The 27728-nt window shown below is 40.6% G+C and overlaps 1 protein-coding gene across 1 annotated transcript; it reads left to right on the plus strand.

Annotated features, from left to right (window-relative positions):
- Positions 1–969: 969 nt before the first annotated feature.
- On the plus strand, positions 970–27709 carry LOC116526541 (cytochrome b-c1 complex subunit 2, mitochondrial). The gene is made up of 14 exons (XM_032242902.1): positions 970–1356; positions 4610–4693; positions 4792–4941; positions 5900–5964; positions 10122–10178; positions 10425–10549; positions 13010–13107; positions 13441–13498; positions 15829–15924; positions 16217–16416; positions 19085–19165; positions 21349–21425; positions 26054–26207; positions 27162–27709. Exons 1-14 carry the CDS (start codon positions 1324–1326, stop codon positions 27243–27245), a joined length of 1362 nt encoding a protein of 453 aa, XP_032098793.1. The 5' UTR covers positions 970–1323; the 3' UTR covers positions 27246–27709.
- Positions 27710–27728: the final 19 nt, after the last annotated feature.

Genomic DNA, 27728 nt, shown 5'->3' on the forward strand with positions numbered 1-27728 from the left:
TTAAAATCATCTCATGTACCATAGTGTTAAGTCTACCACACATGGGGAAACTGTGGTATGAATTGGGCTGGGGGTGTCCCCAGCAGGCACAGAAATTGGGTTGCTGCCAGGTTCTTAATGCCCGGATCTTAAATCGTTAGAAAGCCCGAGTCTGTTGTAGGCCTGGAGTTGGAGCAATTCCGACACAAGGCAAAAAGGACGTGAATTTGCCTATGCCTTGTAACATCTACACCACCAGCATTTCTGAAACTATTGTGCATACGAAATCATCTCAGGATCTTGTAAAAACACCGATTCTGATCCAATAGGGACCTGGAGTTCATACATTTCTAACCAACTCCCAAATGTTATTAATGCTGATATTGTCAGTTTCCCAACCACGCAACGTAGCAAGGTACGAAACTGCAGGTCCCTGAAGGGCAGGGACCACGCCTCCCGCGTTAGCACCGTGCGGGCCCAAGGCACTTTCTGGGTTAACACTCACTGAGGACCGCAGAGAACGCTGTCACCTGACTGCCTTTCTCCAACTGCCGGTTTCGGCTCACATACACACCTACTATCCAAAACATTTCTACTTTCCTCACACAAAAACTACAGTTAAGTTTTTATGTTCTATGTAGCCCCAGCTTCGGACGTAAATTCCACAAGTAGAGACCTTGTGACGATTCCCCCAGGTTGCGGACTCTCCCGGTGTGTCCCGGGCCTGCTCTGGGAGACACTACGGCGAATAAGTTGAACAAGGCCCCTGTCTCACGGAGCTAAAGATCCAGGAAGGACTTCACCCATAAAGAGGCAATTAAGCTGGAATTCGATGCCCAGGACCTCCGCAGAGAGGCGGAGAGGCAAGAACCTCCTGAAGTCCCCAGTGTCCAGAGACGGGGAAGCCCAGGGCCCAGGACCCACCGTGCAGGTGTCAGCCCGGAAGGCGCCCGCGGAGTCCCGGGAGAGGCGCGTCCCATTGGTCAATCCCGAGCAGAAGAGCCCAAGGCTGAGGGGGCAGTTATGACTGGCTGCGGCAGATGTTCTTAGCAAAAGGGTGATACTGAATATTCAGGCCAGAAAAAGAACCCGAAAAGCAGTGACGTACGTTATCTTCTGCATATTTATTGGGAAATTGTGCGTCTCCCTATTCTAAGTCTTGGAGGAATTGGACTGGTCCAATCTTCCTCGGGGAGCAGTAGAGCGCGGCAGTATAGAGAGTACGCCTAATAAAGAGGGCGTGAGAAAAGCGTTCGCGGGGAACGCTGGGAAACTCCCGGCCTCCGCCACCATCTTGCTTTCCTATAATCCGGCAGTGACCGTGGGTCAGAACCGTCTTGAATCATGAAGCTACTAACCAGAGCTGGGTCCCTCTCGGTGAGCTCAGGTGGCGGGTTTGGGAACAGGCTGGGGAGGAGTGTGTCAGCAAGGTGATACGAGGTGGAAGTGCCTAGTCTGGGGTACTGGACCTTGGTCTTCTGTCTGCCCTTCATCTGAACCCTGCGGGCCTACTGGGCTGCAGACTGGGTCTGGCTTTGGAGGCCCAGCTCGTGCTGTGAGCAAGAGACCTAACATCGGGAAACCTGAAGAGAGGGGCAGGACCTGAGAGCGGAGTTGAAACGACTCCCTGGAGAGACTTCTGAAGGTCACCCCGGCACTCAAGTGCTGGAGAGACTGTGAAACCCGGGGAAGCGGGAGGACGGTGCAGACTTAGCCCCCCACCTTCATTTTATCCACTGCGGCCTCCGCTCCTTGGTTTATCAGGGAGCATCAGTTTCCCCAGCGAGTAAAAGTACCAGAAAGGAACTAATGCAAATGTAATACTCATCACAGTGTCTGGAACTGCGTTGTTAATTATTACGGTGTCTTAGTAGTCTAACGTTGCTCTCCTTGATCGTATGCTAGACGGTTCCTCCAAGACGTCTCTGTCCTCGAAAGCTCCTTACTTAAGTTTCCCCCTTCAAGCCTAAATTAAACATAGCTGTCACTTGGGGAAATCTCACACATCAGGGTTATATTACTGTGGAACAGTGGTTATTAAGAGGGGTAAGAGGGAACACTTGAAAAAAAATTATAGCGAGGGACAGTATGCCCGCGGGGAAACGGTGGCAATGTCTGGAGAAATATTTAGTTGTAACAACTTGTAAGGAGGTTGCTGTTGACATCGAGAGGCCGGGGAGGCTGCTAAACATCACCTTACAACAAAGAATTATCTAGCCCCAAGTGCCAATAGTAGTACCTGTGTTGAGAAAACCCCCTAGAGGGAGATGCAGAAGACCAGACATGGGCATGGAATGTTCTTATGCTTTATGTTTACATAAATGTACTGTGGTTATATAAATTTAGGCTGTATTTGCATTAACCTAACTGGTATACTTAGACAAACCAGTGATTAGCTGCCCTTTGAGGGCAGCACGGTTAAATTGGCTAAAGACCCCAAAATTTCCTTCTCCACTCTGTTTTGCGATAGGAAAAGCTCAGAGAAAACCGTTGGAGAGGCCCAAAGTAAACAAATTGCAGTCAACTTGAAAGCAAGGCCGGGCGGAGTGGCTCAGGCCTGTAATCCCAGCACTTTGGGAGGTCGAGGTGGGTGGATCATTTGAGGTCAGGAGTTCGAGAGCAGCCTGGCCAACAAGGTGAAACCCCCGTCTCTACCAAAAATACAAAAATTAGCCAGGGGTGATGGTGCACGCCTGTAATCCCAGCTACTAGGGAGGCTGAGGCAGGAGAATTGCTTGAGCCCGGGAGGTGGAGGTTGCAGTGGGCCGAGATCGCACCACTGCACTCCAGCCTGGGTGACAGAGCGAGACTCCATCTCAAAAACACTAACCAGATGTCACTAACTGGGCACATTTGGTTGGAAAACACCTAAAATCTCACTTGGTAACAGAGCTATAGATTATTCATATTTGAATTGCTATGCCCATATATCTTAAAGTTTACTTTTTGGAAAATCAGCCCAAAATAACAAAGAGAGTTAACTATACCATACCCAGCAAACTAAATTGATGATGATAAAGCAAAGCTAATTGTAATTCATAACTGAAAAGCAGTACTAAAAGCAAATGATAACCAACAGCCAACCTAGTACAGCATTCATGCTAGATGTACAACAAACAGCCTTGTAGACAGCACAGAGTGGAGGCATCGCAGCCTGTGTGGGGACGCTTGGGAAACTCCAGCGAGGTGTTCATTGGGTCTTGGGAGCACTAAGTTTTATTCATTCATAATCTCCTCTAGTAACCTCTTGAACTTCAGTCATAATCAGAACGATTTTTATGGCATTGTGTAACATTTGCCCAAACTGAATAAAATGAGTGCATTTTGGGTCCATTGTCTAATATTTAAAGGAACCCTTTTAGTGTACCAGTAAACTGCAATTTATATGTTGAGAATCTGCTGTGGATGAAGCCATTGTTAATCTCAGGATGACATACATGTCATAAATACTTTATTTAGTCAAAAAGGCGTGTGGTCTTAATACAGCACACAACAGAGTGAAGATAAAATGGAAAATATTGAGGGCTCGGCGGAAGTTGGTATACACTTTGTCTTTTTTAAAGGTTACTAAGATGATTAAGAAGATGAAACAATTTCAATTGGAAAATAGACTAAACAGGTGAGACTCATTGGGCAGATAAGGGAAGCAAGAAGCTGAAACCTATAAAAGGCCAGGCCCAGTGGCTCAGCTCACGCCTGTAATACTAGCACTTTGGGAGGCCGAGGCAGGTGGATTGCTTGAGCTGAGGAGTGTGAGACCAGCCTGAGCAACATGGTGAAACCCCGTCTCTACTAAAATACAAAAAATTAGCCAGGCCTGGCAGCATGCACCTGTAATCCCAGCTACTCGGGAGACTGAGACAGGAGAATCACTTCAACCTGTGAGGCAGATGTCGCAGTGAGCCGGGATCGCACCACTGCTCGGCTCACTGCAACATCCATCTCCCGGCTCACTGCAAGAGTGAAACTCCTTCTCAAAAAAAAAAAAAGAAAGAAAAAAATGTTGTGGATGTGGTGATCTGACACTTTCTTAAAAAATGCCAAAGCATTAGAAGCTACAAAGAACTATGAAACTTTAATAAGGTAACTGAAAGGTAAAAGAAAATACAGTGATTCTCTGTATCATAAAAATGAGCATCAAGAACTCTTATAAATACAGGAATAAATAGAGGTTTAAGAATGGCTTGGGGAAACTGGTGAATTAGTAAGTCCATAATAAGTTATGCAGCTAGGCTGGGTGCAGTGGTTCACGCCTGTAATCCCAACACTTTGGGAGGCTGAGGCAGCAGATCACTTGAGGTCAGGAGTTACCAGCTTGGCCAACATAGTGAAACCCTGTCTCTACTAAGAAATACGAAAAAAAATTAGCTGGACATGGTGACACTCACCTGTAGTCCCAGCTGCTCAGGAGGCTGAAGCAGGAGAATGGCTTGAACCCAGGAAGCGGAGGTTGCAGTGATGCTCTGTCATTAAAAAAAAAGTTACGCAGCTGAATCCTCCCATGGAGGTGGTTATTGCTCCTTTAATACCCAAACACCCTCTGTCACTTGGGTACACTAAGGTACCATGCTTTTATATAGAGTACTGTTCTTGTGAGACATGTGTGTAACCTGTGTTTTTTTGTGTTTAGAGATTTTATTCTCTCAAAGTTGCTCCCAAAGTTAAAGCCACAGCTGCGCCTGCAGGAGCACCACCACAACCTCAGGACCTTGAGGTTAGTCCCACTGACTTGCTCGCTGGAACCCCTACATGCCTTACTCTCCTTGGTAATATGAATACATTCGTTATATCTCTACTTTATTTTAAATACAGTTTACCAAGTTACCAAATGGTTTGGTGATTGCTTCTTTGGAAAACTACGCTCCTGTATCAAGAATTGGTTTGTTCATTAAAGCAGGCTGTAGATATGAGGACTCTAACAATTTAGGAACCACTCATTTGCTGCGTCTTTCATCTGGTCTGGTGAGTATCTTCACTACTTCAAGTGTTTGCAAATGCTGTAGTATCTTGGTCCTATGAAAAAGGAAAACTAAAGTCAGTGTCTTTATTTTTGCTTCCTTGACCTGCCATAACAAATTACCACGGACCGGGTGACTTAAACCAAATAAATTTATCCTCTCACAGTTCTAGAGGCTAGTAGTCAAAGTCAAGGTGTCTCAGTCAAGCCAAGATACCCGCAGGGCTGTGATCCCTCTAAAAATTCGAGGAAGGCAGAAATCCTCCCCTGCGTTTTCCTAGGTTCTGGCAGTTGCCCACAGCCCTTCATGTTCCTTGGCCTGCAGCTGCATCACTGCAGTCTTTGCCTCTGTTATCACGTGGCCTTCTATCTGTGTCCACATTTCCTCCTGATAAGGATACCAGTCATATGAGATTTAGTGCCCACCGTAATCCAATATGATGTCATCTCAAATACTTAAATCTGCAGAGACCTTATTACCAAATAAAGTCACATTCACACATTCTGGCTGGACATAAATTTGGGGGGAACACTGTTTAACCCAGTACACTCCCCTAATGTAAAATGAGAAATTAAAAGATATTTGCCACAGAGAAGTACTAAATTAGTATCCATATGAATGTTGCTGTTAGAGCATAAGAAATCAGTAAACAAATTTTTAAAACAAAGTGTCATAAATTGAAAGACAATTAACTCTTTTTCCCATATGCAAGTCTCTTTCAGAATAGACTAGTGAATCCAGTAAGCATGTATTTGACACAGGAAATTTTACATAAATGTACTTGATATAAAAATCTATACTTAAGCTTTTTGTTGAGGCTTGTTTTATTTCTTAAAAGGATGCAAGAATTTAGTAAAATTCTTTTTAAGGCTGCTCATAACAGACAACAGATGATCAAGTGTGATGTTTGGCAAACTTGGCATTGAAAAACTACAAAGATAATCATTCTTTTCTTTTTCAAGACGACTAAGGGAGCTTCATCTTTCAAGATAACCCGTGGAATTGAAGCAACTGGTGGTTTATTAAGGTTTGTTAAATAAGTAATAGAAAATAGTGAAAATGCCAGAATATACTCCATTGTAAGGGAACTTTTCTCTGTTATCAAGAGGTTGAGGATTTCTTAAGCAACACAAGAAGGAAAAAAACGGATGAATTTGACTACATCAAAATGTAAAACAAATCTTTATGTCTTAAAGTAGAATTTTAAGTAACTGCCTGGGAGTAGATATCTACAGTGTACAGGCATACCTCAGAGACGTTGTAGGTTCTGTTCCAGACCACCACAATAAAGGGAATATCGCAGGAAAGCAAGTCATATGGATTTTGTGGTTTCCCAGGACATTTAAAAGTTATGTTTACACTGTATGGTAGTCTACTAAGTGTACAATTAGCATTTTGTCTTGAAAAAAATTTTATAGCCTTAATTTTAAAATATTTTATTACTTTAAAAATGTTAACAATTAACTGAATCTTTAGCAAGTCATAATCTTTCTGCTGGTGGAAGGTCTTGCCTCCATGTTAATGACTGCTGACTGATCAAGGTGATCGTTGCCGAAGATGGGGCTGACTGACAATTTCTTAAATCAGTTAACAGTGAAATTAGCTGCATTGATTGACTCTTCCTTTTATGAAAGATTTCTCTGTAGCATAAGATGCTGTTTTTAGCCTTTTACCCACAGAACTTTTCAAAATTAGAGTCAGTAGTCTCAAACCCTACCACTTTTTTATCAGCCAAGATTATTTAATATTCTTTGTTGTCATTTCAACAGTGTTCACAGCATTTTCAACTAGGAGTTGATTGTGTCTCAGTAAACCACTTTATTGGCTCATCCATAAGAAGCAACTCCTCATCTGTTCCAAGTTTTATCATAAGATTGCAGCCCTTCAGTCACATCTTCTGGCCCCACTTCTAGTTCTCTTGCGATTCCCACCATATTTGCGGTCTCTTCCTCCTCTGAAGTCTTGCCTCTCATAGTCGTCCATGAGAGTTGGAATCAGCTTCTTCCAAACTCCTGTTAATTAACGTTGATACTTTGACATCCTCCCAGGAGTCACAGATGTTCTTAATAGCATCTAGAATGGTGAATCCTTTCCAGAAAATTTTTAATTTACTTTGCCAGGATCCGTCAGTGTTTTCACTATCTGTGGTAGCAATAGCCTTACAAAATGTATTTATTGAATAATGAGACTTGAAAGTAAAAATTACTTCTTGATCCATAGGCTGCAGAATGGATGTTGTGTTAGCAGACATGAAAACAATATTAATCTCCATGTACATCTGCATCAGAGCTCTTGGGTGATTAAATGCACTGTCAGTGAGCAGTGATATTTTAAAAGGAATCTTTTTTCTGAGCAGTGGGCTTAAAATATTCAGCACCCATGCTATAAACACATGTACTATCATCCAGGCTTTTTTGTCCCATTTACAGTGCACAAGCAGAGTAGATTTAGCATAATTCTTAAGGACCCTAGGATTTTGAGAATGGTAAATGATGTCAACCTGAAGTCACCAGCTGCATTAGTCCCCTAACGAGAGTCAGCCTGTCCTTTGAAGCTTTGAAACCAGGCATTGACTTCTCTAGCTGTCCTGGACAGCATCCTCTTCCCATGTAAAGCTGTTTTGTCAACATTGAAAATCTGTGGTTTAGTGTAGCCATCTTCATCAATGATCTTACCTAGATTTTCTGGATAACTTGTTGCACCTTCTATATCGGCATTTGCTGGTTCATTTTGAACTTTTATGTTAAGAAAATGACTTCTTTTCTTTTTTTTTTAATTTTTATTTTTATTTATTTATTTTTTTGAGACGGAGTTTCACTCATGTTACCCAGGCTGGAGTGCAATGGCGCGATCTCGGCTCACCGCAACCTCTGCCTCCTGGGTTCAGGCAATTCTCCTGCCTCAGCCTCCTGAGTAGCTGGGATTACAGGCACGTGCCACCATGCCCAGCTAATGTTTTGTATTTTTAGTAGCGACGGGGTTTCACCATGTTGACCAGGATGGTCTCGATCTCTTGACCTCGTGATCCACCCGCCTCGGCCTCCCAAAGTGCTGGGATTACAGGCTTGAGCCACCGCGCCCGGCCAAGAAAATGACTTCTGAAACCTCATGAACTAACCTCTGCTAGCTTCAGACTTTCCTTCTGTACCTCACCTCTCTCAGCGTTCATATAATTGAAGAGAATTAGGGCATTGCTCTGGACTAGGCTTTGACTTAAGGGGATGCAGTTTGATCTGTCCAGACCGCTAAAACTCTATTATCAGCAATAAGGCTGTTTGACTTTCATATCATTCATGTGTTTAGTGGAGTACCACTTTTAGCTTTCTTCAAGAACTGGACTGGTGCAGAAGGCCTAGCTTTTGACCTGTCTCAGTTTCTAACACACCTTCCTTACTTCCTCAGAAGCTTAATCACTTCTAGCTTCTACTTTAAAGTGAGACATGAGACACTCTGTTTCACTTGTATACTTAGAGGCCATTGTAGGGTTATTAATTGGCCTAATTTCAATATTGTGTCTCAGGAGTAGGAAGGCCCAAAGAGAGAGAGACTTGGGGAACAGCTGATCAGTGGAACAGTCAGGACAGAAACAGCATTTCTTTTTATTTATTTGAGACAGGGCCTTGCTGTGTTGCCCAGGCTAGAGTGCAGTGGTGCAGGCATAACTTATTGCAGCCTCGAACTCCTGGGCCCAAGCAATCCTTCTCCCTCAGCCTCCCAAGTAGCTAGGACTGCAGGCACAGGCCACCATGCCCAGCTAATTTTTTATTTTTTTGTGCAGATGAGGATCTCACTATGTTGCCCAGACTGGTCTTGAACTCCTGGACTCAGGTGATCCTCTCACCTCAGCGCAAAGTGCTGGCATTACAAATGTGAACCACCACACCTAGCCCAGATTTTCTATATATTGCGTTGTCAGTGATAAAGATGATAGAGACTCTCTCATTCTGCCAATAGGAGTATAAATTGATATCACCACTTTGGAAAGAATCAAGGAATATCTAGTAATATTGAAAAACCCCACAGTTTTTACTCACATGTGCAAAGGTATTCTTTATAAAGACCAGAAACTATCTTTAGGAAAACGGCAAAGTATGACAGAGTCGTGATGGGACTACTACACAGCCATTATGGAATGAACTAGATCTATACATCAACGTAGCACAACTGAAGGGGAAAATAGTGTGTGAACAAGCAAGATTCAAGATTTCTTTAAGGTGTTAGAATTTTTAAAGCAGAACAATACTGTAGTGCTCAGGATTGTGGTTTCCAGAGTGGGAGAGAGTAGGGCATTGGCCTTGGAAGGGTATGAAAAGACCTTCAACTATATTTGGCATTTTAAAAAATTGTGGTCAAATGTATATAACATAAAATTTATAATTTTCTTTCTTTTTTTTTTGAGACAGTCTCACTGTGTTGCCCAGGCTGGATTGCAGCGGCATGATCTCGGCTCACTGTAACCTCTGCTTCCTGGGTTCAAGTGATTCTCCTGCCTCAGCCTCCCAAGTAGCTGGGACTACAGGCGTGAACTACCACGCCTGGCTAGTTTTTGTGTTTTTAGTAGAGATGGGGTTTCACCCTATTAGCTAGGCTGCTTTCGAGCACCTGACCTCAAGTGATTCGCCCGCCTCAGCCTCCGAAAGCGCTAGGTTTACAGGCACGAGCCACTGTGCCTGGCCCAAAGTTATCATTTCCTAAGTGTGCAGTTAAGTGGCATTTGGTAACCTTCACCAACATTTATTTATCTCTAAAACATTCCTGTCTTATCTCACCTGAAACTCTATACCTGTTAAACAATAGCTCCTCATTCTCTCTCTTCCCTCAGCCTCTGGCAACTGCCATTCTCTTTTCTATTTCTGTAAATTCGACTACTCCGGGTACCTCATAAGTAGAATCATACAGTATTTGTCCCTTTGTGACTGGCTTATTGTACTTAGAATAATGTCTTCAGGGTTCGTCTGTGTTGTAACGTGACTGATTTCACTCCTTTTAAGGTTGAACTATTTGCAGTTTTTTAAAAAAAATTTAAATTTTAGTTGATGAATCTGTGTGGCTTTGTTAAATTATTGTTCACACCATTTATAATTCAGAAATTTTCTTTGCAAAGGAATTGGTTGATAAGATTATAAGGGAAATCTCACTATTGTGATTCAGATTATTTACTGTAGTTTATATTTTTCAATTCAGTGTGACTGCAACAAGGGAAAACATGGCTTACACTGTGGAATGCCTGCGGGGTGATATGTAAGTACCCGTGTGTGTTTAGGACTTCTGCTTTAAAAGAAATACTAAGCTGCTCACTTCTGGCCTTTGTAATGCATCATTGTGACCTCTGACTTCCGTTTTGGATTATTATTCATAAACTGCTCATAAACACTGTGCTTATTACAAGGCCTAAAGTTTCATTTTGAGAGCATTACAGCTATATAGAATCTCAAATGTTGGTTTTACATTTTTGACTCGTAATTCTTGTCTCAATGTCTTCTGCAGTGATATTCTAATGGAGTTCCTGCTCAATGTCACCACATCACCAGAATTTCGTCACTGGGAAGTAGGTGACATTCAGCCTCAGCTAAAGATTGACAAGGCTGTGGCCTTTCAGAATCCACAGACTCGTAAGTACATTTCCAGATCACATTCAGTTGTTTCTAACACACTGGCTTTTTTAGAATATCAATTTGTAGAAGGAAAAAAATGCTCTCAAAATTTTTATCTATTTTTTTTTTTTGAGACAGTCTCATTCGTCACCCAGGCTGGAGTACGGTGGCACAATCTTGCTTCACTGCAACCTCCGCCTCCTGAGTTCAAGGAGTTCTGCCTCAGCCTCCCTGGCAGCTGGAATTATAGGCATGCACCACCACACCTGGCTAATTTTTTCTATTTTTAGTAGAAACAGGGTTTTGCCATGTTGGCCAGGCTGGTCTCAAACTCCTGGCCTCAAGTGATCCACCCACCTCAGCCTTCCAAAGTGCTTCAGTTACAGGTATGAGCCACCATGCCTGGCCAAATTTTTTACTACTTGAATTTGAAAATATCTTTTTCAAAAATTTATTTAGATACATTATTCTTTTGTTTCTAAACAAATCATTTTTCATGTTTGATGGTAAGTAAATTGTTTGTAGGATCCTAGAACTTCTTCCTGTTTTCTTCCGAATGTTTTGTTTTTGTTTCTTTGTTTTTGAGACAGGGTCTTGCTTATTGCCCAGGCTGGAGTGTGGTGGCACGATCTCACTGCAGGCTCAACCTTCTGGACTCAGGTGATCTGCCCACCTCAGTCTCCTAAGTAGCTGGGACTACAGGCACATGCCACCACACCATGCTAATTTTTATTTTTATTTTTTTATAGAGATAGGGTCTCACTATATTGCCTAGGTTGGTCTCAAACTCCTGGGCTGAAGTAATCCTTCCACCTCAGCTTCCTCAAGTGCTGGGATTACAGGCATAATCCCCCATGCCTGGCCCCCACTGATTTTTAAGAGTTGTTTTTGCTTACATCAAATCCTGCAGCAGTTTATTGCCACTGCTGCTACTATTATTGCTTACTGTTGTATTGCTGTTATTGTTTAGCCATCTCCTATTGAGTCTTTCCAAAGTAAGTAACTTAATTTTTTTAAATAGGAATCTTTTTTTGCGTTTATGTTTTATGTTTATATAACATCTTGTTATATAATCTTGATGAGTACAACTGGTAAAACAAGTCTGTAAACAACTGCTGTTGACTCTTTGGAGTCATACAACTTCTGGTGGAAACAGAAATATGCAGCAAGTGCAGAAATAGGTCAGTTCAGGGGCTCAGCATGGGACAGGCTCCCCTCCGCATGCAGGCCTGATGTTATTTCATGATGATGCTTGGTGTCACAGGAGCATGATCTTTGTTGCTCAGAATTTCTGCTGAAGAAATAGATAGAATGGTACAATTTTAGAAAAGATGACCTGTGTATCCACAGTGGCTTCTTCCCCACTGACAGCAGTGAGGCACCAGCCCACATCCATTCTGCCTGAACAGTGACTGTGTGGTCTCCTGGCTGGCGTCTGCCTCCAGGTTTACATCTTGAGTCCATCTCCCACACTGCCATTATAGTGATCCTTCTGACATGAAAGTAAGCCTTCTTATTATCTGTGGGACAAAGTCCAAACAGCATATATGTATATGGCCTTGCATGATGTTACCCCAGCCTACTTGTCTTACTTTGTGCTCTACCCTCTTCCCCCAGCTGCAATTCCCATTTGAATCTAATTACTATTATACTTAATGACTTTGCCTTGTCTGCTTCCTATACCTAAAATGCTGTTCCCAAATGATTTCCCCTGGGAAACACCTATTCATTCTGTAAAATGGATCCCACATATTACTTGTATTAATTGTTTTCTAATTCCCACTGCCCTTCCCTTATGCCTCTACTGGACTTTTGACACACTGCTGACATTGCACCCATAATACTTTATTTCAGATTTTCATCTTAAAATTTGAGGGCAGGCATTGTATATACCACATCTCTGTATTTCGAGCACCTAGCACAGTGCCTCGAATAGGGAGGTTGCCAGATAATGGGCAAGTAAAGGAACACTGCAGGCAAAAAGGCATTGAAGCAGGGAAAGCACCAAGCACAAAGGAGGAGTAAGTCCTGGTGGAAGCTCGCATTGGTCCCCCAAAAGCTGCCTGACAACCTCCTTATACCTAGAAAGGAAACCTAGGAGTAAGTAAGATCCAGACTAAATGACTTGTACCGTGTCACATGGCAAGATGGCAGCAGAACCATAACTAGATGGGGACTTCCCGAAACCTAGGCCAGTATACCTTCCAGGGGATACCAGCTAGGTTAAAATTAGAAAAGTGGTTTAGGTGGACTCCAGTATACAGAAGCTGCTGCTATGTAATCTCTTTTATTTTTTCTCAGCACATTCTACTGGCAGAAACTGGCAGTTGCTAGAGATTAAATAATAATAAATTTCAAGTCCTCTTAATGCCAGAAGATGACCAAATTTGTATAGGCTTGATGCTTTCTAGGTTTTAAATATGTTGTTTTCTTTATTGAAAGTGCATTTCCCTAAATGTTTCTTTACTTATCTCATAGATGTCATTGAAAATTTGCACGCAGCAGCTTACCGGAATGCCTTGGCTAATCCCTTGTATTGTCCTGACTATAGGATTGGAAAAGTGACACCAGAGGAGGTACCCAGCCTCTTTTCATTCCTTTGTTAAATAACAGCTTTATTGAGATGTAATTCACCATACTAAGCAACCTATTTAAAGTGCACACAATTCAGTGGTTTTCATTATATTCACAGAGATGCGCAACCATGACCACAATTAGGTGCTAGTTGTTTTAAGCAATAGTTTTTATATTAAAATCCCAGGGTAATTCAGCTCAGTTAGTACCATGTAGTTCATTACAGCAGCTTTTAAGACTAAGTATTTATTTTCTTCCAAACTGTACTTTTACATTTTTACAGCTTTTTATATTTATGCCAATATAACCTAATAAGTGTTTTTAACTTCCCTCAGTTACATTACTTTGTTCAGAACCATTTCACAAGTGCAAGAATGGCTTTGATTGGACTTGGTAAGTTAAGTATTGTCTGTTTGCTTCCGTTAAGAGCAATTCCTTAAGCTGTAATTACGTGAACATAGGATTGAACAAAATTTGCAAACTTCAGCCTACTATTTATGCCAGACAGGCAATATATGATAGGATTTTAGTTGCTAGTCATTTGTTTTGGAAAGCAGAATCCAGCATTTAAATTCGTAAACCACTGGCCGTAAATTCTTTTCAATACTTGCAAACCAGTGACAAAGGTGAATTTCTCAAAGAGCATTTACTATTTTTTAAAAGGAAATGTAGCTTACTAGAAAAACAGGCAGAGGGCATAGACAGTTCATGGGAGAAATATGTATGTATATGTGTAGCCAACTATCTGTTTTAAATGATCAGCCTCACTAATAAGAAAATTTTAAACTGTGATATTGGCAAAATTAAAAGATTGACACTGCCCAGAATTGACCAGGGTATGAAGAAATAGGCATTCTCACAAATTGTTAGTGGGAATGTAAACTAGTACAACATTTTGGGAGATTTATTTGAATATATCTGTTAAAATTCCAGGCTAGGTCCAGTGGCTCATGCCTATAATCCTAGTGCTTTGGGAGGCCGAGGCGGGCAGATCACCTGAGGTCAGGAGTTCAAGACTGGCCTGGCCAACATGGTGAAACCCCATCTCTACTAAAAATAAAAAAATTAGCCAGGCATGACGACACATGCCTGTAATCCCAACTACTTGGGAGGCTGAGGAGGAGAATCACTTGAACCCAAGATACAGTGACTGCAGTGAGCCGAGATCGTGCCACTGCACTCTAGCCTGGGCAACAGAGCGCGACTCTGTCTCAAAAAAGAAAATTCTAAATGTTTATACTTATAGACCTAGTGACTTTTAAGAATTTGTCCTACAGAAACATTAGGTCAAGTTTACAAAATAGTTGCATGAGAATATCAATTGTAATGTTTTTTGTTTTATTTTGCAAATAACAGCTTGAGGTATAATTCATGTGCCATAAAATTCACCCTTTTGGAGTGTATAGTTCCGTGGCTTTTAATAGATTCAGCTATTACCACTACCTAATTTCAGAGCTTGTTCATCATCCCAAAAGGCCCCATACCCATTAGCAATCACTCCCCATTCTCATCTTCCCCCTGCTTGTGTGGCATCCACTAATCTTTCTTTTTTCTTTTTTTTTTTTTTTTTTAAGAGATGGAGGTCTCATTCTGTTGCCCAAGAGCTGAAGCACAGTGGCACAATCATAGCTCACTGCCTTGAACATTCCTAGGCTCAAGTGATCCTTCCACCTCAGCCTCCTAAATAGCAATAATCAACTTTTGACTGTTGTGGACATTTCATATAAATGGAGCCATACAATATGTGGCCTTTTGTAACTGGCTTTTCTTAATCTGCATAACATTTTCAAGGTCCATACTGTAGCATGTGTCAATGTCTTATTTCCTTTTATGGCTCAAGAATACTCTGTTACCACATTTTGTTTATTGATTGATTGACATTTGGGTTGTTTCCACCTTTCGGCTGTTGTAAATATAAACATTCATGTGTACAGTTTTCTTAGGACATCTATTTTTAGTTCTTTTGGTAACACCTAAGAATAGAATTGCCAGGACATATGGTAACTCCGTTTAACCATTTGAGGAACTGCCAGACTGTTTTCTCAAGTAGCTGCACCATTTTACATTTCCACAAGCAGTGCACAAAGGTTTTAATTTCTCCACATTCTTACCTACACTTATTGTCTGTCTTTCTGATTATGACCATCCTACTGGGTGGGAAGTGGTCATTGTGGTTTTGATTTTTATTTCCCTAATGACAAATGACATTGAACATATTTTCATGTGCTTTTTGGCCATTTGTATAACTTCTTTGTTTTTTGAGACAGAGTCTTGCTCTGTCGCCCAGGCTGGAATGCAGTGGCTTAAACCCGGGAGGTGGAGATTGCAGTGAGCCATGATCATACCACTGCACTCCAGCCTGGATGACAGAGCGAAACTCTGTCTCAAAAAAAAAAAAAAAAAAAAAAAAAAAAAAAAAAAAAAAAAAAAAAAGAAACAATATCAATAGAATGAAACATTTTAGAAATAAAGCAATTGAGGATAATAACTGCACAGAAAAAAAATTCTAGATGAATAGTAATACTAAGCATATAGTAAATAGTTTAATAATAATAAACTGTAATTGGGTATCTTTGGGAGAGTGGCATTATGGCAAGAAGACTCATTGTTTATTTCTGTAATGTTTGGATTTTATAATCATATTTTTAAAACAAGGAAAAAAATTTTATGATTGTGTTTTAGTAATTCTGGTTCTAGCTTTGTTTTTGCTTCTGTTGAAACAGGTGTGAGTCATCCTGTTCTAAAGCAAGTTGCTGAACAGTTTCTCAACATGAGAGGTGGACTTGGTTTATCTGGTGCAAAGGCCAAATACCGTGGAGGTAAGCATTTAATTCTATTAGGGTTAATTTATCAGAATGGTGTTTCCCCACTAGAATAGCATGTTGAGGTGGAATAGGCCTGAATGTTTACTACTGAACAGTCTCAGTGTAGAATGGATGGCTTGATGTTACATTTTAAGCATACATTTTGTGTGTTTGGGGATAGGATGGCATGGGAAAGCACGGAGCCACAGAAAAGGCTCGTGGGTTAATACTATGTTGTAGGAAATACTGAAGAATGAAACCAGTGGTGAACAAGTCATTTTCTTCGCTGTCCTTCACATGGCCTCAGGTGAAATCCGAGAACAGAATGGAGACAGTCTTGTCCATGCCGCTCTTGTAGCAGAAAGTGCTGCCGCAGGAAGTGCAGAGGCAAATGCATTTAGTGTTCTTCAGCATGTCCTCGGTGCGGGGCCACATATCAAGAGGGGCAGCAACACCACCAGCCATCTGTACCAGGCTGTTGCCAAGGCAACTCACCAGCCATTCGATGTGAGTCTGAACAGTTGATATCTCTCCTTTTGCTTTCAAAGTTTCAGTATTTAAAATGTAATTCTCATAATCTACTCTTAAAATGTAAGACAAACACACAGAAAATCTTTGTACAATTGAAGAGATAGCCAAGTTTGAGATTTTAGTATCTTTGAGGGTCTATCAAAAACTCACTGGCTTTTCTACTTTGTCTCTTACTTGTCATTAATAATATAGAAAGAGGAATTGAATGCTTAGAAATAAAGGGAATTCACACATCTGTTCCCTTTAGAATAAAGTTGTAGACATTAAACTTTCCCTTAGATTCTAACTAGTCTTTTTGTCTAGATTTTTTTCTGTCCCCTACTGTTCTTGTGTCTACTTCCTGAATCTCACTGTTCTTGGTTTTCCAACCAAGCGTACAAGCTGAATGCCAAGAAATTGTTTACAGACTCACTCCTTCAGCTTGAGATTAAATTTAAAAAGAAAAATGAGAGGCTGGGCGTGGTGGCTCACGACTGTAATCCCAGCACTCTGGGAGTCCGAGGTGGGCAGATCACTTGAGTTCAGGAGTTTGAGGCCAGCCTGGCCCACATGGTGAAATCCCCATCTCTACTAAAATTAGCCAGGCCTGGTGGCAGGAGCCTGTAATCCCAGCTACTTGGGAGGCTGAGGTAGGAGAATTGCTTAAACCTGGTAGGCAGAGGTTGCAGTGAGTTGAGATCACGTCACTGTACTCCAGCCTGGGGGATGACAGAGCAAGACTTTGTCTCGATCTATAGATAGATAGATAGATAGATAGATAGATAGATAGATAGATAGATAGAAATAGAAGGTGCCTTTTTATGACAAAAAAGTACTAATGCTTCAGATGTCAAGTAGATATTATTAAATATTAAAAAAAGAAAAAGTACTAATGCTTTCCAAATAATGCTATTGGAGCAAGGATAATGTAAAATGTCAGCGAACAAAGTTTTTGCTTTTTTGAGATGGAGTTTTGCCCTTGTTGCCTAGAGTGCCTGATGTGATCTTGGCTCACTGCAACCTCTGCCTACTGGGTTCAAGCGATTCTCCTGCCTCACTCAGACTCCTGAGTAGCAGAGATTGCAGGCATGCACCAGCACACCTGGCTAATTTTGTATTTTTAGTAGAGACGGGGTTTCACCATGTTAGTCAGGCTGGTCTCGAACTCCCAACCTCAGGTGATCCACCCACCTCGGCCTCCCAAAGTGCTGGGATTACAGGTGTGAGCCACCGGGCTCGGCCACAAGGTATTATTTAATTAGTAAGCATTGTTTGCCCAATGTAATATCCTACCTGACCTCCAGTAATACGCCTTTAAAAGGTGACAGATGGACTAAGTTGTCAGATTGAGCATTGTTTATGATTATAGTTGTTAGAGCACATGGCAAATATTGATTTATGCTTCAGTCAGTGTTTGGCCATTTGACACTTAACAGTGGAAATTAAGATCTTTTTGTTTTTATTCCTTTAACACTTGAAGTGGTAGTTTTTGAACTTTTTTTTCATTCAGCATAGCGGCCTTTGTTTCCATATGATTTTCCACCTGTGGTGCACAACATAAAAGTTGTAGCTTTTAAAGAAATTTTAAAGACTTGACTGTGAAACCCTTCGAATCTTCTGTACAGAGCCTTGGGTTCCCTGGAGCACAGTTCAAAAGCCATTAGCTTAAATTAGCCCTAAATTAAAATTTTGCTGCTGCTTTTTATATTTCCTCCAGATTTTGTTTCTCTTTGTTCATCGTCAGCTCTGTTTTCTTTTCTTCACACCTCTGTTTTCAACACTGATTGTTAGTGATGGCTTTGTGTGGCTGGAGTTTAATCCTAATCCAGTGAAGTAATTTAATAGAAATTCCTACTTCAGAACTTGGCCAGAAATTTAGAGTATAAATAGGATGGTCTCAGAATTATAATTAAAGACATTGAAGTCCATTCCTAGGCTTTACATGGACTGACCCAGTGGTTTTCAAAATTTAAGGTACGTAGCAATCACCGGAACACTTACTAAAAGTCTGGGCTCCCAGGCCACATCAACAGGGATCTGAGTCAGTAGGTCCATCTCAGGAATCTGAAAGTTTGTATTTTTAATAAGAACTTAGGTAGTTTTTATGTAAATGGCTCACATAAACACTGTAAATCAGGTTCACCCTAGGGAGCTAAAAGCTCTGCTCAGACTCGATAGCAATTTCCCTGTTATTCAGAGGCTAGATCCTTGCTACCTGGATAATAACCACTAAGCAGAAATTTTTCTCTTTTTGACTGGATTGTATAAGAGAAGTGAAAGTAAATTGGTGAAAACGTCCACACTGACAGCAGAGAGAAGAAACCAGGTCTGCCTTACGCAAAAGCCCATCTGTATTATAATAATGTTTGCAGATTAGTGTTTGCATTAACCTTTAATCATCCAAAGAAGATTAAAAAATACCCAGCATAAAGGAAAGTGAGCAGTCATTTTAGAAAGATTTAAATGAAAAAACAAAGCCGTAACAGTTCTGAAAGAGGTAACCTATATACAGAATACTTCAGTTCTTGACAGACCCTGTTAAGTAAAATATTAATCTATTTTGGCTATACTGTGAAGATCCAAGTTTTTTCTAGGCAACCTTAGAGAAATTGTGTCCTGTTTTACCTGGTAGACTATTATACAGTAAAGTCTCATTATATTTCAGGTTTCTGCATTTAATGCCAGTTACTCAGATTCTGGACTCTTTGGGATTTATACTATCTCCCAGGCCACAGCTGCAGGAGATGTAAGTTACAAACTCACCAAACTTGTTTCATAAACAAGTGTTTCTTTCCCCCCACCATGAACATGTTTTTAGTTAAAATAAGGAATGTTTGAATGCAATGCAATGACTTAGCAGAGCTCAGCATATTATGATATCATTGAAGCATTATCTGCTATAGGGAAATTTACACAGGTATACTAATGCCTCTAGGAAAGAGGAGAGAATTGCCTCCTTCATATTTTGGTTCTGGTTGGACAAGTTGCATTGCCTTGGCTCTGAGACTTACAAATTGAGAACCCAGGAGAGGGAAAGGCTATGATGTTTATTTGCAAGTCTTCAATGTAGAAATTGCGTTGAAATCAGGGATGTGTATGAGTGATTGTAGGAAAAGAAAACTAAAGCTCAGTTTCTGGGAAACAATACCATCTAAGGAGCAAGTGGCAAAGAAAAATGGCCCAGGAAAAAAAGAAAAAGAGAAACTGACATATTTGAAGGCTAGGAAAGAGAGAATGTTTAACACCATTTTGACCCGTAATGAAATAACATTGGTTACCACTAAGAAGTCTGGTACTTTTAGCAAACTAGGACATCATGGATGATCTTAACAGTTTTGACTAGAGTAGTGGAAATTAGCTAAAATGTGTAGTGATTAAGGAATGAATGACAAGTAAGAAATGAGAGGTTGGTGTGGGGCTAGTGGAGCTTAGACATTCAAGGAGCAAGCTGTTTTAGGAGAGTTTACACTGAGATTAAGTTGAAGGAGACATTCATACTAAACAAAAAGAAAGATCATAGCAGATATTGGAGATAGAAAATTATAAATGATCAGGTCTGAGAAAGGAATATGTGAGATGCATTACACAAGTGGCCCTTTTAGCCTTATGGACAGGCTAATGTTGGGAGATATTGGGAAGATGGGGAAGTACCTCCTCAGTGAGATAGGAGGCTAAGTCATGTTTTGACAGAGAAGGGAAGAAAGTTTCAAGAAAATACTGAAGTTTGGGACAAACGAATAGTGAGGTACACGAAAAGTGAGCATTTGCTGCAGTGTACGTATATCCTTGAAGTCAGCAACCACAAATTCATAGTACAGTCAGTCAGCACTGTCAATGTAATTTTTCTTCAATAGCATTCACAAGCCTAACGGAGAAATGGAGGAGGTAGGTACTACGGTTAATCCCAGGTTGGAATCCTGCAAAGTAGGCAGGTCAGAAGTATGAGGAGATAGCAAGGGAGTTGGGAGCATTGGCAAGAGTGATGAAAAGGATGATTCAGGGATCTAGGCTAAATAGAGAAGTGAAGCCAGAGGGGGCCTAATCAGTTGAAAGACTAGACAAGTCAAGGAACTAGAGATCCTGATAAAATGGAAGAATAAGGATAGTGAGATTAAAGAGTGAGGTTGGGATCTTGGAACTGAGCAGAGGTAGACAAGTCTAGGCTATGGTCAAGTCTGAGGTGTGGCTATGGAAATGGATAGCTAAAATGAAGGGGAAACTGAGGTCCTAGAATTTAGGTGATCGGGGGAAAACTAAGTAGCAGATTCAGGGTGGTGCCAGCGTTGGAATGGAGAAAATCATGACCAGATTTATTTATTCAACAAATATTTACCAAGTACCCACATCACTGGAGCTTTATCCTTTGTTTCTTTTTTAAAATACCATACAAAGATTCAGATTTCCTTCTTGACTCTGGCTTGGCAACTATGGACAAACCTTACAAATTGGCTGTGTATGGATTACTATTCTCAGTGAATAGTAGGAGATAGCAGTATTAATGGCATGACACTGCGAGAGTCTGGGGAAATTTTAAAGGTGCTTATTCTTTATGGGTGATTAGAAATCCATGTGTTTGCTGGGTGTGGTGGCTTACACCAATAATCTCAACATTTTGGGAGGTTGAGGTGGGAGGATCACTGGAGCCCACACATCTCTACAAAAAAATTTTAAAAATTAGCCATGCCAGGCCTGGTAGCATGGTCCCAGCTTCTTGGGAGGCTGGGGCAGGAGGCTTGTGTACAAACAGCTGCTTTATGGAATAGAGGAAGAATAACAAACCCATAGTGATGACAGCATTCCACATGGACACTGTGCTATTTCTCTGGAACTAACCTTGTCTGTGTTTTTGGCTCAGTAAAGGAGCATGTCAGTGCTGCAGGAGACTCTGCTACTGACCACAGATGACCAACTTTTACTTACCTGTCCTAGGTTATCAAGGCTGCCTATAATCAAGTAAAAACAATCGCTCAAGGAAACCTGTCCAACACAGATGTCCAAACTGCCAAGTAAGTCTCAGTATTAACTGTGTTTCATGTTTTTGTTATTTGAAAGTTGTATTCTTTTCAGATTATAACGATATAATATATGCTCATAAGGACTGAGAAGTACAGAAAAGCATAAAAAGGGAAATATACCTATATCCTACCACCTAAAGATACAATTGTTAACATTTTGGCCAGGCACAGTGGCTCATGCCTATAATCCCAGCACTTTGGGAGGCCAAGGCAGGTGGTTCATTTGAGACCAGGACTTTGAGACCAGCCTGGGCAACATAGCAAGACCTCATCCCTGCAAAAATTAGAGAATAGTTGTTTATATTTTTCTTGGTTTATTGATCATGCATTTTTAAACATAATTGTTAATACTGTATATACAGATGCTACTTGATTTACATGGGTTACATCCTGAGAAATCTGAAAATGCATTTAATACCCTGATAAAGCCAGTCATAAAGCCAAACAATCATAAGTCAAACCATCATAAGTTAGGGACCATCTGTATACTTTTTTATCGTATTTAAATAGCATACTTATAGAAGTTTGAAAATTACAAATAAAAGACAAAAATGATCTGATTCCCTACCAATGATTCTATGTTTCCATTGATTCAAATTACTAAATATTTAAACAATATTCATTGGTGTGTAAAAATACACTTGTGCATTTTCTGCATTTATAAACATATCTTTGGGCTTAAAATCTTTTTGTATTTCATATTACTTTCTTGGTGTAGATTCCCATAACGAAAGGCTCCATGTTAGGGTGGGTGTATGTGTATATGTTTAAATAATATATTTGACCAGGCACAGTTGCTCATACCTATAATCCCAGGACATTGGGAGGCTGGGGCAGGAGGATCGCTTGAGGCCAGGAGTTCAACCAGCCTGGGTAATGTGGCAAGACTCTGTCTTTACAAAAAAATATTTAAAACTAGCCAGATGTGGTGGTGTGTGCCTATAGCCCCAGCTACTTAGGAGGCTGAGGAGGGAGGATTGCTTGAGCCCAGGAGTTTAAGGCTACAGTGAACTAAGATCATGCCACTGCACTCCAGCCTGGGCAACTGAGCAAGACCCTGTCTCTTTAAAATAAAATTTAAAAAAGTATATATTTCTAAGTCACAAATCTAAAGAGATCACACCAGTTTATAATCACACCACTAGTATATAAGAGTACCTATTCAATAGTTTCTTTCTTCATTACTAATTTATACCCCAAAAAGACCTGATTTTGTTTTGTTTGATAAGAAAGACAACTAAAATACATGTCTGCTATTTGACAATTTATAAATCCCCACTGTCTAGATTGCTGACAACACCCCTAATTCATTAGTAGTTCAGGGGTTTTCTCTAACTAAAAGAGACAGACTTGGGACAAAGTTAGAGATCAATCTGCATTTTCTTTTTTTTTTTTTTTTTTTTTTTTTTTGAGGGGGGTTTTCACTTATTTTACCCAGGCTGGAGTGCAATGGCGCGATCTCGGCTCACCGCAACCTCCGCCTCTTGGGTTCAGGCAATTCTCCTGCCTCAGCCTCCTGAGTAGCTGGGATTACAGGCACGCACCACCATGCCCAGCTAATTTTTTGTATTTTTAGTAGAGACGGGGTTTCACCATGTTGACCAGGATGGTCTCGATCTCTTGACCTCGTGATCCACCCGCCTCGGCCTCCCAAAGTGCTGGGATTACAGGCTTGAGCCATCGCGCCCGGCCAATCTGCATTTTCATACAGCAGTTTAAGACATTTAAGTTTGACTCCATTTACTTAGGACAATTCAAAATGTGAATCTTGCAACTCCAGTGGTGGTTATGATCATTTAGTATTTGCCCACAGAGGAAGCATGACAGGGTGAATTACAACCAAGGATGGAACAAGCTTTTAGTCACTTCTGTTCCCGTTAGTATTGTTAGTTTTGTTATGCTGAGCACACTACAAAGTTGCATCTCTTGTATAAGCACAACACAATTTCTTAAATATTGTATACATAGAACCAAGAATTGATAGGATGCAGGGCTGCTTGATTGTACCAGAAACAAAACATTATGAGACAACATTGAAAAACTGGATTTACTTAAGAAAAACCTCAATTTTTCTAATTTATTTGAGAAAATATATTTTCTTAATAAGTGTAACACAGTTCTCATAAGGTATGGTAATATGTAGAAAGTAGAATTTTATTATTAATGTCAAGATATGTTTTCTGCCATTTTGATGGAGTTGATACCTTGTCTTGTAAGGTTCTTAATCTTTCTATAGTGAAAGAGAAAGTGAGGTGTCATTGCTGCAGAAACACACTAATAACCTCTTGGTAGTTGATTGCAGGTAAAATAATGTTTTAGCTAAGCTGACAACGTGGTAAAATTGCAGCATTAAATTGTAGTTATTCTTAAATGGAAGTCTTGCTATAGAGTGTTAAAGGATGATCTTTTTTTGAGGCTTAAATAACTCAACTGTCTTATCAAACACCATGTCTATAAGGAATAAGTTTCTGGGAGGATTATGAATTGGATTTTGTTTTATTTCAAGTGGAGCTTTTGTGCCCATATTTAAGCTGCTGCTGCTTACAAGACCTGTATTACCCTCCCCACCTGCCTTTTCCATCATGGCCTGTGCTTACTGAGACAAATCTCAGCAAGAGGCAGGAGTTCCTTCACTAATCAAAACCTCAGATTAAAATAGTTTTACCTAGATCTAAGGTCTAGTCCAAAATCAAAACACAGTCTGTGGAGTTTTCAGTATAGTTTTGTACTGACACCTTTCCAAACAGTAATGTAAACAGTGCAGTGCTTGGCGAACTGAAGAAATAGAATGGAGACCGTTAGCGCGGTAAGTTGTTAGTTTGCTTCTCTACCAAAAACACATTGAAGAGTTTTGGGGCACATACCTTAAAATTGCCCTATTTCTAAGAGGAACTGGCTTGACTCTACTTCACCCTTGGTGGAAACAAACAGGGCCTAAAAGAGGCAGCAACAGCTGAAATGGATATCAGAGAAATAAACAGAAGAAGCTATTCACACCCCCGAAACCTGCCAAAACTCAAAAGGTAATACAAGTGAAATGATAGTGTAAGAAGAAAATAAACATGAGAATCTTCAAACTGTCAAAAGACATCAAAAGTTATCCTCTATCCAAGAAGAGAACCCAGTTCATACAAGAAAAAGGCAAAAGGAAAAGGTCAAGACTGTGGCCTTTATAACACTGTGGCCCTAGCCATGGGCCAGTTAGAGTTGTCTGTGGTGACACCAACTCCAGGCCTGACACCGTGCTTTGACAGGGTTTTTAAGACCCCTGGTCTGCACACTCTAACAGCCAGAAGGTAGGCTTACAATACACAGTGTCCCCAACTTGCCATGGATCAGCTACAATTTTTCAACTTTACTATGGTGCAAAACCATCGCAATTCAGCTTCCAGTCGTGTGTCACATAGTGATGGGGATACGTTCTGAGAAATGTGGTGTTAGGTGGTTTCATCACTGTGTGAACTTCATAGTGTACTTACACAAATCTAGCTGATACAGCCTACTACACACATAGGCTGTATGGTACAGTCTATTGCTCCTGGGCTACAGACCTGTATAGCATGTACTATAGTACTGAATACTCTAGGCAGTTGTAACACAATGGTTAGGTGTTTGTGCATCTAAACATAGGAAAGGTACAGTAAACATACAGTACAAAAGTTAAAAATGGTATACCAATATAGGACATTTACCATGAATGGAGCTAGCAGGACTGAAAGCTCCTGCTTTCAAGTGAGTCACTGCATGAGTGGTGAGTAAACGGGAAGGCCCAGAACATTACTGTACAGTACTGTAGATGCTCAACACTGTAAACATAGGCTGCACTCAATTTATATTTTTTAAATTGCACTACAACATTATGTTGTCATTAATGGGAATTTTTCAGCTCCCTAATAATCTTAACGGGACCACCATCATATATGTAGTCCATCATTGACCAAAAATGTCATTATGTAGTGTATGTCTATACCTTGAATTTTGATCTTTTCCTAGGCTAGTGATATGCAGTACACTTTAAAGTAATCAACACTTTCTTATAAAATGAGCTTGATGTTAGATGATTTTTGCCCAACTATAGGCTATTATAAATATTCTCAGCACACATGAGATAGGCTGGGCCAAGCTATGGTGTTTGATACGTTAGGTGTATTAAATGCATTTTTTACTGCCATCTCAGTGGATGGCAGCCCTCCCACCGACAGCAGAGAGATCTTCCTCACTGTGCCAGTGAGCAGGAGAAAGAGCATGCTATGACTTGCCGGTGACGTGCAGAGGATCCAGATTGCACAACCAGATCCAGAGGCCTTGAGAAGAATTTGGGAGCTTTCCAGCTGTCTCACCCCAATCTGTAGAAGCATATGGACCCTCAAATGGAGGCCAAAGTGGGCCCTCAATTGGGCACTTCGGCAACCCTGAAGAGACTTCTTCCCTTCAGACTTACTGTTTTAATGTGATGTTCCAGAACAGGGAGTGGTATTCTTGGGGAAATTCAGGAAGAGGAAGGCACGCTATTACTGCATCTATTAAATAAAGCTTTGATACTCATAGCCCCCCACCACCCAGATAAAAAAAAGAATTGCCTTGCTCTATAAAACTGACTTCTGCCTTTTATTGGACAGGAACAAGCTGAAAGCTGGATACCTGATGTCAGTGGAGTCTTCTGAGGGTCTCCTAGAAGAAGTCGGGTCCCAGGCCCTAATTGCTGGTTGTTACATGCCACCATCCACAGTCCTTCAGCAGATTGATTCAGTGGCTAATGCTGATATCATAAATGTAAGCAAATGAAAACTTACGATTTGACAACAGAGAACTTAACCTTAATGATCCAATTTCAGAAGGATGCCTAGGCGTCCCTGGGCTGAGTATGTTATTCTCATGTTTGGTGCCTGTCTACTTCATGTGGAGGCAGGAGGGCACATTCCCATATGATCCACTGCGAGCTTCCTTGTCAGCTCGGGTGTATGTATCTTCCTCCTTCAAATAAACTACCATTAGGTTAAACCATATTCAACTCAAGAAGAGTCAAATATTGGCAATTTCATATGATCCAACCTAAATAGTGAAGTTTGCTATTTTTCCTCTTCAATCCTACCAGTATTTCACCATCTAGCACCTTAAGATATTCTTTATTCTTCTCAGCCTAGACATTCTCCTGTTCTTACTAATTTTTTTTCACATATATTACTGTTCCCTACAAGATTGAGCTGTTTTCAGGTCAAGGACTATGTCTTGTACTTCTACTTCTCTGTGTTCCCTACTGTGCCTAATAAGCACATGATCTACAGAATCAATCCAAAGTGGGCTTTTCCCGTTTTCTTTTTTTTTTTTTTTTTTTTTTTTTTTTTGACAGTCTCTGTCACCAAGCTGGAGTTCAGTGGCATGATCTCAGCTTACTGCAACCTCCCCCTCCCAGGATCAAGCGATTCTCCTGCCTCAGCCTACGGAGTAGCTGGGGCTACAGGCACATAGCACCATCCCAGCTAATTTGTATTTTTAGTAGAGACGGGGTTTCACCATGTTGGCCAGGATGGTCTCAATCTCTTGACCTCGTGATCCACCCACCTCAGCCTCCCAAAATGCTGGGATTATAGGCATGAGCCACCTCGCTCAGCCAAGACTCCATCTCAAAAAAAAAAAGTCCTATCCATAAATTCTTGAAATGGCAAATAAGTTTACCTGCTTGATGATAATATATTTTTGTTAACTTTGTCTTTTGTTTGTTTAAAGGCCGCAAAGAAGTTTGTTTCTGGCAAAAAATCGATGGCAGCAAGCGGAAATTTGGGACATACACCTTTTGCTGATGAGTTGTAATACTGAAGCACACATTACAGGAGAGAGCTGAACATTCTCAGCCCAGAGAAGCAAATACATGAAAGTCAGAAGTCTCTAATATAACATTTGTCTTTTTTCCAGTGAAGTAAAATAAGGCATAAATTCAGGTAATTATTGCCAGCTGACCTAAAGTCAATAAAACATTCTACTTAAGTGTTTATCTTATGTTTTTCTCAGTGAATTAATCAACAAGTATTTATTATCTGCTGATATCTTTGTTTTAGATGCTTTAAAGGAGACAGGAATATAGTGAGTATAGAAGCATCAGAAACTATTAAAATTAAGGTTAAGTGGCTATCAGGGTAAATAGTTCCAGATTACTGTTGGTGGCTTTTAAGATAAAAGCATGTTCAAATTTGTCATTTTGGGTATCAACAGCTAAGTGGTGTGGTTTTTACCCCTGTTTTGCCTTTTTTGCAATAAAATTATTTCTGAAAAACAAATTTCCTATCAAATCCTATA

The sequence above is a fragment of the Sapajus apella genome, unplaced genomic scaffold, assembly GCF_009761245.1.
Source record: "Sapajus apella isolate SASKATOON/1434 unplaced genomic scaffold, GSC_monkey_1.0 scaffold51, whole genome shotgun sequence".
Classification (NCBI taxonomy): domain Eukaryota; kingdom Metazoa; phylum Chordata; class Mammalia; order Primates; family Cebidae; genus Sapajus; species Sapajus apella.

Bases quoted from the DNA above. Each gene is read 5' to 3' on its own strand.
- LOC116526541 (XM_032242902.1), top strand. From the start codon at position 1,324: ATGAAGCTACTAACCAGAGCTGGGTCCCTCTCG. The intron at 10,550-13,009 runs GTAAGTACATTT...CTTATCTCATAG, and splicing joins CTTTCAGAATCCACAGACTC to ATGTCATTGAAAATTTGCAC. The intron at 13,499-15,828 runs GTAAGTTAAGTA...CTGTTGAAACAG, and splicing joins AATGGCTTTGATTGGACTTG to GTGTGAGTCATCCTGTTCTA.